The 9,439-nt window shown below is 38.3% G+C and overlaps 1 protein-coding gene across 4 annotated transcripts in view; it reads left to right on the top strand.

The window, feature by feature from the left end:
- si:ch211-278a6.1 (SRC kinase signaling inhibitor 1) overlaps positions 1 to 9,439 on the top strand; it is a 120,278-nt gene that overhangs the window by 104,821 nt on the left and 6,018 nt on the right. For 2 of the 4 annotated variants that reach the window (XM_036213182.1, XM_036213183.1), the window contains 7 exons: positions 131 to 431; positions 505 to 766; positions 886 to 1,025; positions 2,916 to 3,068; positions 3,443 to 3,562; positions 4,886 to 5,698; positions 7,923 to 9,180. In XM_036213182.1, coding sequence (XP_036069075.1) covers positions 131 to 431; positions 505 to 766; positions 886 to 1,025; positions 2,916 to 3,068; positions 3,443 to 3,562; positions 4,886 to 5,698; positions 7,923 to 8,072 — 1,939 coding nt within the window. In that variant the 3' untranslated portion in view covers positions 8,073 to 9,180. Of the gene's footprint in view, positions 1 to 130; positions 432 to 504; positions 767 to 885; positions 1,026 to 2,915; positions 3,069 to 3,442; positions 3,563 to 4,885; positions 5,699 to 7,922; positions 9,181 to 9,439 lie in introns of those variants that run through there. The other 2 variants (XM_036213181.1, XM_036213184.1) reach the window with 2 other exon arrangements.

Genomic DNA, 9,439 nt, shown 5'->3' with positions numbered 1-9,439 from the left:
ATTTTTTAAAGTTTTTAATCTGTTTTATCGTTCACTTTAAGCTGATCCTGATTTGACCCCATACATGTTTTTTTTGTAAATCTAAAAAACCTTTTTGTGCATTGATTAAAAATGATTCCCATTTTACCAGACAAGTGAGTGACGGCGTGTGGAAGAAACCAGATGACTTCTCCTCAACGAAGCACAACAACGACCTACGAAAGTTTTCCGACTTCGAAATCCCAACCAGTCCTCCGCTGACGATCAACGACCTCGGAGGAAGCAACAGTCTCTCCAACTGGAGTCCTCACTCCAGCCTCAGCCGAGGTCTCAGTCACCCGTCCGGCCCTCAGAAAGACAATCACCCCCCTGTTCCTCACAAAGGAAAAGCTCTTGAAGAGTTAGAGCGCCGTTCAGCTGCTGACAAAGTGCTGTCCATGGAAGTACGGCTGGTACGACCAATTTCTAATTTCTTCTTTATAGCATAATCAAGGGAACAGTAAAATATCTAGATCCTCTCCTCAGGCAGCAGAGCGGGACTGGGAGGAGAAGCGGGCCAGTCTTACACAGTACAGTGCCCAGGACATCAACCGTCTGCTGGAGGAGACGCAGGCTGAGCTGATGAAGGCTATTCCAGATTTGGACTTTGCTGCCAAACAAATCAAACCCTCCTCCAACAGCCCATCAACCCAAACCCCTCAGACTGGAGCAGCGACCCAGGAACACCGCACCGGCAAGCCTCAGCAGAAGCTTTCTGCAAAGGAGGGCGGGTCCAGGCGTGGCTCTGGTAAGTCTGTAAAACAGTACATAGTATTTAAGTTAAAACGTCAAAATATAACAGTATTTTTAGAACTTATAAATGGTAAATAGTTTTGTTTGTAAAGATTTTCTGCTTCTTCTTTCCAGATGAGCTGACGGTGCCGAGATATCGCACTGAGAAACCCTCAAAATCCCCTCCACCCCCACCACCTCGGCGCAGTTTCCCATCTTCCCCGGGAATAACCACCCGCAGCGGAGAGCCACTAATCCCTGGAAAAAGTGTAAAGGTAGCTCTCTTTTGAAACTAGTTCTTCACTTTATCATATAAGTAAGTGATTATTATTATTAATACAAGTTAATACAAGTTATTTAACGTTAAAAGCATTTTGTAATGCAGATACTCTACCCTCAAGAGATTAATAGTTACTTTAAAAAACCATATCATCTGCATATAAACGATAACTGATGTCAACAAAATCCTGGCCAACATTATTTACGTAAATGGAGAATAGGAGTGGCCCCAAGATGGAGCCTTGCGGCACTCCTTTTATCAGTGGAAGAATATTAGAAGTGTTATCTGACTTCGTACACTGACATCTGTCAGTGAGATAATTACAAATCCTCCACAAATCCAGTAAGTAGATGTTTATTTCTATAGTACCTTTTTTTTAGAGAAAATCACAAATGGCTTCACAAAAGTCGAAACATGTGAAATTATAACCAGTCATCAAACACAAATCACAGGCTAAGCAAAATAAAATACAATAAAAGGCTAAATTAGATCAACTAAAATATCTTGACTTGACTTTTAAACACTCTACTGAGTCGATCTGTCATAAACAGTAAGGTCACCTCTGGTTTTATAGCGGATTTTTTGGGATTTGTAAAGTTTTTTGGTTTGAAGACCGCAGGAACCGGCCCGATAAGTAGGAGGGTAAAAGGTCAGCAATGTACATGAGAATTTATCCTTCCAAGGTTCTAAAAACAGTAGCTAAAAATTAAACAAATCAGCTCTAAATTGAACTGGGAGCCAACGTCAAGAGGACTGTAAAGGAGTTCTGTGTGCTCATTTTTAAAGAGCTTTTGTTAAAACTGGTTAAAAGCTAAGAATAATCTGAACCAGAAGAAATAAAAGCTTGAAAAATCATCTCTAGGTACAGTCTAGAAAAGATTTTTTAAATTTTTTTTTAGGGCCAGGAATTGATTAAAAAATTAACTAATTAATCGCAAACCTGGAAAAAATTAATCGCGATTAATCGCTTTTTTTTTTTTGTCTCGATATTTGCTGACCACTTATTATCTGCGAATAATCACAATATGAAATCCCACTCAAAACTCTACATTTAGAACATTTATTTTTAATTACTGCTATCAATCGATTACAAAAAAAATCTGATTAATCGCACTTTCGTTTTGGGATTAATCACGATTAATCACAATATTTTACCAGGTAACATTTATTTGTATAATATGGCACCGGACCACGGATCAAATAGTCGCTTTTTGTGAAAAAGGGATCTAAATCACAAAAATAGCAAGAATAAAGTACTAAAAACCGATTGAATATTTATTTATTTTTGTAAGTGACTTTGAGATAAGCAGGATAATGCTCGTTGAAATGTTTTAACGCACTCTGTGGAAGCCTGAATCGCCAAGTTTAAATTTGATTAATTTGCGTTAATATATATTAACGCGTTAATTCTTTTTGATTAAAAGCGTGCGTTAATGTGTTAATGTTTACACCCCTAATTTTGTTATTTTGCCACGTTCCTCAAGTGGGACAGGCATTTTTGGGCATATAATTTCAAAATAAAAGCATTTATCATCTACATCATCAATGGTGTAAGAGCCATATTGAGTTGCTACGTCATCTTCGCTGTCAAATATAAATACTGGTTGACCGGCTGACCTCAGGCGGGTGTGTTTCAGTCGGAAGGGCAAAAGGTTTTTAACCGCTGTTGTGGTACGGCAGATAAATAGATTCAATTTCGATGATATAAATAAAACTTGGTTCAGAGTGAAAACCTTTACTTTGTGACTTCAATATCTAGACTTAGCCCCTATAAGAAGCCGTCAAAAACAAGCGAGTCTCAAGAAGTTGTGATAATCCACATTTCTGCTGTTTTGATTTCAAACTCTGATGTGGATCTTGAAAATTGTCTCTCTTGTGTTTTTAGAAATCCGATTCAGAAGAGACTGAGACCCCCAAACCACACATCAAACTGAGGAGGACCGTATCCGAGAACCCTCGCCCCGCATCGACGCCCCCCACCCTGGCATCGAGAGACAAAGAGGAAGGAGAGGAGGAGAAAATTGCTGCTGAACTGGAGGTAAAAGACATATTAAAGATTAAATATTATGTTGAGTCTGTTGTTTAACCTTTACGACGACTCCCCCTTTTTTTATATAATTTTATGATGTATTTCATGTCTACGAGCTGCTGGATTCCTCCAGCACGCATACCCTTGCAGATTCGCTCATCACCATTACCACATGTTTAAGCAGCAGGTGCCATATGTCCCCCTGCCCCTGGCTCCGGCAGAGCCCAAAGAGCTCGTTCTGCTTATGGGCTCACATCATCACCCAAGGCTCACAGATCAGAATCCTGGCAGATGGACCCTGATAGCTGTTTGAGCTGTTTGGCCTGAAGTCTTCACCTCACAGTTACTGACTGTTTTTAAACCTCCTTTTTTCCATCCCTTAGCTGTTCGAGAGAGTCCCGCTCAGACTCTCTCGGCCCTCCTCACTTTCACTTTCCAGCAGGAGAAGTGCACCCCCCTCCGGTTTGGACCTGTGGCCCCCTGAGGCTCCAGGCACTACTGAGGTAACGCTCTGGTTCAGCCCGAGCAGCGTGGATCTCTTGCCTCCTAGTCTTCTCTCGAGTCCTAACCTCACTGCCACAAGCTGTTTGCGCTGTTTGCACTACTTGAGGAATTTCAGGATGCTCGTGCTGTTCTCTTCTGATCCTTCCTGTTCATGCATGCTGGGGTTCTGCAGAAAATAAGAAGAAATGGAAGGATACATCAAAGTGGGAGTTTCATACAGGTCTGAATGTGTAACCAGCCACATGCAAACCCGTTGTTTGTCAGATTGGAGTGCATAAAATGGGTGGCATGCATAGACTTTCTCCACAGGTTGATCCATTACTATAAAGTTTAGATTGCTCAAAAGAATCTGAGATAGGCTCCAGCGTCCCTGTGACCGGACAACACAGAAATAGAAGCTGGATGGATACAATCTAAGTTAAACTAAATAATTATGCCAAAAATGTACCAAATCCATCTTTTTACCTAAAAATCTATTTTCAGTGTGGATTTTACCACAGAAGAAGAGCTTTTTCATATTTATCTGTGAAGTAAAATACAAAATTTGTATTCAGATTCATTATTTGTTGATTTTTATTTATTTTATTTTGAAAATCCATCATTAGCCGAAGCTGCTCAAAACAGGACTGTTCTTCCGACAGGAATCTGTTTAATGTTTGGGCTTCAAGTAATCTGTTCGTGTTTTATTTATTTTTTTGCTTATAATTCTTTTTATTTGTTTGATTGAGCTACTTCAGCAGAAAAGTTGATTTTCTTTGCATGTTTTGTTAATTTCTTGCATTTTGACTCCGTCTGATAAAGTTTGAGCAAGTTAGTGAACTTACATAAAGGTGTTTTTGTGCATATTTCAGTGTGTAATACTTTATATTTTTATGTTTGCATGTGCTATAGACATAAAAATAGACTTCATGTTTCTGCCAGACATCATAGGGCATTAGACCAGGGATCCCCAAACTATGGCCCACGGGCCGCATCTGGCCCGCCTCCATATTTGGCCCGGCCCCCCGAGCAAAATCAGAGACCCATGATTATTTTATCTTATTGTTTCCAGTCCACCATGCAATTTATTGATTGATTGTTTATTTAAGACAGGGACAGCATATATTGATAAAACATTTAAAAATTCAAATATATAAGATTATAGCCTTTAAAGCTAATTTCCATATTTAGTCCCTTTAAAAAAAAGTTGATGATCTCAATACAGAGAGGAAAAAAGACAACAGATGGAGACAAAATAAGACTAACAGCTTTTTCCCTATTTTCTAAACTGCTAAAAATGCAGCCATCCTATGTTTGTAATAAAGCGATGTCTTCGTTTGTAGGGAAGGCAGTCGTCTCCTGTCCCTCACATCGTGTTGACAGAGTGTTTACCTTCACCCACAACCTCCGAGGATCCAGTCAGAGATTTAGCAAACACCCACGCGGAGAAGAATCCACCCCCAGACTGGATAAGTCACCAAAAAATACACAATATTTCAACTATTTGTTATGAAAGACAAACTGCACGTCAGCAGGAGCAACGCTTTTTAGATCAAGACTGTAAACAGAAAGTTGCCTTACTTCTGACAGAACTGGAGATTAGGGTGTTATCTCCCCAGGAGGTGCAGGAGCTCAGGACAACAGGCGGCGTCCTGCAGACTCTGACCGTCTCACCACAAACTAAAGAAGTCTCTGAAGCCCAGCTAGCTGAACGGCCCCTTCTCGTGCTCTTCAAAAGCGAAATGAATGTCAGAGAAGCCTACAAACTTCTTTATTCCCTTCTGGGGTTGTCCAAACCAGTTCCTAAACCCAGAATAAAATCCTCTCAGCAGCCAGCGCAGCAGAATTATTTAATAGATGCTCTTAGAAGGGGGATGGAGAGCGGGGATGGCATGCTGATGCTTCAGCACACAGCTGACACACAGAGCTCTGCACACAGTCCCGCGGGAAAGTCCCGGGATGTCCGCCTCAGCACCTACAAGAGACTGGACAGCTTGGAGGAGACCATCCGAGAGCTGGAGAACACTTTGATAGAGATCAGTGGCTTTCCTAACCCCGAGCTGCTGTACGTCGACTCCATTCCATCCCAGAGGCCCGACCGTCTGACTGCTGACGCCAAGAAGCCGCCAGTCCCACCTAAACCACCATCAATCCAGGTGGACCGCCTCCTCCCGATCCTGCTCTGAGGCATCTCGCCACTATTTTCCTCCTCCGTCTCTTCTCTACAACTCGGAACTTTTCCTCTAAGCCTCTGATGTCTGCTCCCTGATGGAATCAGAGCCTAATTGTATTTGAAATCGAAAAAATTGAGAGAACAGACAACAGACTTCTTGCCTACTTGTCTGCTCGGTGCTTGGTGTAGGAGCTGCTGTCCTGCTGAGCTTGGAGTCATTAATTGCCTCTCTTATTGATCTGACCTGACATCCACCCTCTGTGCTTTTGGCTAATTTTACCTCTGCTTAAATAAATGGAAGGATAATTCCGACGACAATCTTGTTTCTTTTTCCCTTCTTAGCTTCCTCGATCTGTTTAAACTATTTACTTTCATCCTTTTTCTTCACAGCTTTTTAGCTAGTATGTGCTGAATTGCATCCTTATTATCGAAATCATAGTTTTATTTGACAATAGGGCTGCCACGATTAGTCCACTTATCGACGAATGATCGACTAGTTGTTATTTTATATTATATGCAGTCAGAGTGTAGTAAAGTTGAAGGTTATAGTGGCATTATGCTAACTTTTTTGGACTATTTTGGCATTTATTAAGGCTTTTTAGGCTATTTTGGAGTTTAGCTAATATTTTTGCTAGATGCTAGCTATTTTGGATAATTTATGTTTTATTCTGTTTTTTAGCCTATTTTGGAGTTTAGCTAATATTTCAGCTACATGCTAGCTATTTAGGCTAATTTAGGTTTTTTTTCTGTTTTTTTAGGCTATTTTGGAGTTTAGCTAATATTTTAGCAACATGCTAGCTATTTTGGAGTTTAGCTAATATTTTTGCTAGATGCTAGCTATTTTGGATAATTTATGTTTTATTCTGTTTTTTAGCCTATTTTGGAGTTTAGCTAATATTTTAGCTACATGATAGCTATTTTTGCTAATTTAGGTTTTTTTCTGTTTTTCGAGCTATTTTGGTGTTTAGCTAATATTTCAGCTACATGCTAGCTATTTTTGCTTATTTAGACTTTTTTCAGTTTTTGTCGGATATTTTGGAGATTAGCTAATATTTCAGCTACATGCTGGCTATTTTGGCTAATTTAGTTTTTTCTGTTTTTGATTCTAATTTGGAGTTTGGCCAATATTTTAGCTTGCTATCAGTTTCAGCGTTTTTCGCTATTGGCTTTAGCATTTTCAGCTATCAATTTCAGTGTTTTCAGATATCATCACTAGCATCTTCAGTGGCCAAATTCAGCTTACATCATTCAGACTAGCATTATCGCAGGTTATGCTAAATATCTAGTTTTTAGTTAGTTTAAAGCTAATGATGGTTAAAATGTGTGCTTTACATCCAGTTTGTGCATGACCCGAGTAATTGACTATTCGGAAAAAATAATCAGTGATTAGTCGACTATTAAAATAATCGTTTGTGGCAGCCTTATATGACAATATCCACACAAGTGTGTTTTTAATGATTAAAAGAAAATTAATTTTCAACATTTGCCTAAGTTGTGATAAAGATTGATGCCTCATTGAGCTTTCATGACAGCCTGCGGAGAATTCCCTCCTGCTCGGAGCGGATCCTGCCTCTCAGGGTTTGGCTGCAGAACTTGACAGTCTCTGTCATTTTAAATTGCAGCTCTATGATAGGGAGCCAGGGAGCCTTTCCCGTGAGCATGGCTGAGGATTACAGAGTCCTCACGCGTTATTTCATCACTCCCAGTTCCGTCATTTGATCGTTTCAGCATGACCCTTCTTCTTTGTGTCCAGCGCCTTAAATTCACGGACAATCACGCTGCTTTTAAACCTAATTACAGTTTTTAAGCAGCACATCTGAAATGAGGATTTACCCACGAATATGTGTTTTAAACTGATTCCGCTACACCTAAGGTAGGAGAGGCAGCCACCGGCTTCTCCGCTTTGAAGTATCAGTTCTGAGGGTGAAATTGAAGCCAAGTACAGTTTACATCTCATTGGTTTTTCCTTTTTAGCAACAGTCTCTGTAAATTTAAGCCCATTGAAGTATTTCTTTTTATGTACATTTGAGCCTCAGTTTGAAGGATCATCAAACACAAAATTTGCAGCATTTGCTTTGAAGCGAACATCTTTCTTTTATTCGTCTTTGTCGATTGTTGTTCAGTTCTTGTGAGCCACATAGTTTTAGGAACAGAAACATTCATCCCCATGTCTTCTCTGTTCTTTATTCCCCTTTTTCACCTCGTAGGGAGGAAATAACGCCGCCCCCAGTAAGGCCCCCCACTCCACAGCCACGTCCAAACTGAAGCACCTGCAGCAGAACAGCACAGACAAGACTAAGAGCAGCAAGAGAGAAGACTTCATTAAGAGCCAGAGCCAGCATCAGGTATCAGTCTAACCACGGAATCTGTCAGGAGTTCAAACAATACTGTGTGGTTTTGCTATTAATTAAAAGTTTTCTTTAGAAAACAAAAGGGAGGCATCAATAATTCATCCACATAAAGAAAATGATTGGGATTCAACAGACTATATTTGCAGTTCTTCAAAGAAATGTTTGAGAAAAAATTAAACTGATTAGAATTTGTGTAAAGAACAACTTTTTTTGTGCAATTGTTCATCCTTCCTACAAGTACACTGAAAATAATGATATTAATAACATGAAATATATGCTAGAAAAACAAATGTATCCATGATTCTATTAGTTATAAATCTACATTTGTATGCGTTCATTCAGATAACAGTGAAAGACTATGAATCTCTCACAGCTGTTCATGTATTTTAGTGTTTTAAACAACACTTATATGATACAAAACTCATTCAGGAATCAGAAAGTTCTCTTCTTCTAAAACTTTGTCTAGAAGTTTTAAGTGAAAAAAAATTTATTCTACTTGTATATTTATTTTTTCGAATAACGAGACTATAATAGAATAGACTAGATAAAATAAATTAAAATAAAATACAATTGAATAGAACTTTATTGTTGCCACATAGTGGAAATTGAATACTTTAACTCTGATCAAAAACAACAGAAAGATCATAAATAACACTACAAAGTGCCTTTTTAAATTTCCTTTTACATATATATTTTTATTTTACAGAAACTGGAAAATAATTTTTAAAAGGCTCAACTGTATTTGTTTAAATCTAAACAATCAAATTGCAAAATTTTAACATGTTTTTACACAAAAATACAGACTGAAAGAACTTTTTATGATGACTTTAAAATAAGATTAAATTAGATTCTTCTTGAAAAAAAAACAAATGTCCATTCAAGTTTAAAAAACTGGGATTTTTTTTAAATACACAGAATGTACAAAACCTTTGACGGCCATGTTCATAAGCATAAAATGTATTCACTGTAAATTTATTTGTTGGCCAACACTTGTTTCATCCCATGAAAATCAGTTTGTCTCACTATTTTTTCCCCTAAAAAAGCAGCAATAATGATGTTAATTTGAGTTTCTTTTGGTTAAAAATTATATAAAATATTTAGTATGTATAGTTTTATTATAGGCTTCAAGAAAGGTTGCAAAGTGCTATGTAAGCATACAGCAACTGATCATATATTATGTAGTGAATGTGGCACCCTAAAGATAAAAGTTTGCTTACAAAACGGAAAAAAACTGTAACACAGGAAGTTACGAAAAAAAATTGTTTATTTTGGAAACTTTTTCCAGTATCTAGGCCTATATGAAACTGACATTCTGATAGATATTAAAACATAAATACATTTTTCTTAAGAAGACATTGAGAGGTAAATCAAAT

The sequence above is a fragment of the Oryzias melastigma genome, linkage group LG8, assembly GCF_002922805.2.
Source record: "Oryzias melastigma strain HK-1 linkage group LG8, ASM292280v2, whole genome shotgun sequence".
NCBI classification, from domain to species: Eukaryota; Metazoa; Chordata; class Actinopteri; order Beloniformes; family Adrianichthyidae; genus Oryzias; species Oryzias melastigma.
The sequence above is the reverse complement of the archived record's forward strand: the minus strand, read 5'-3'. Positions and strand labels throughout refer to the sequence as shown.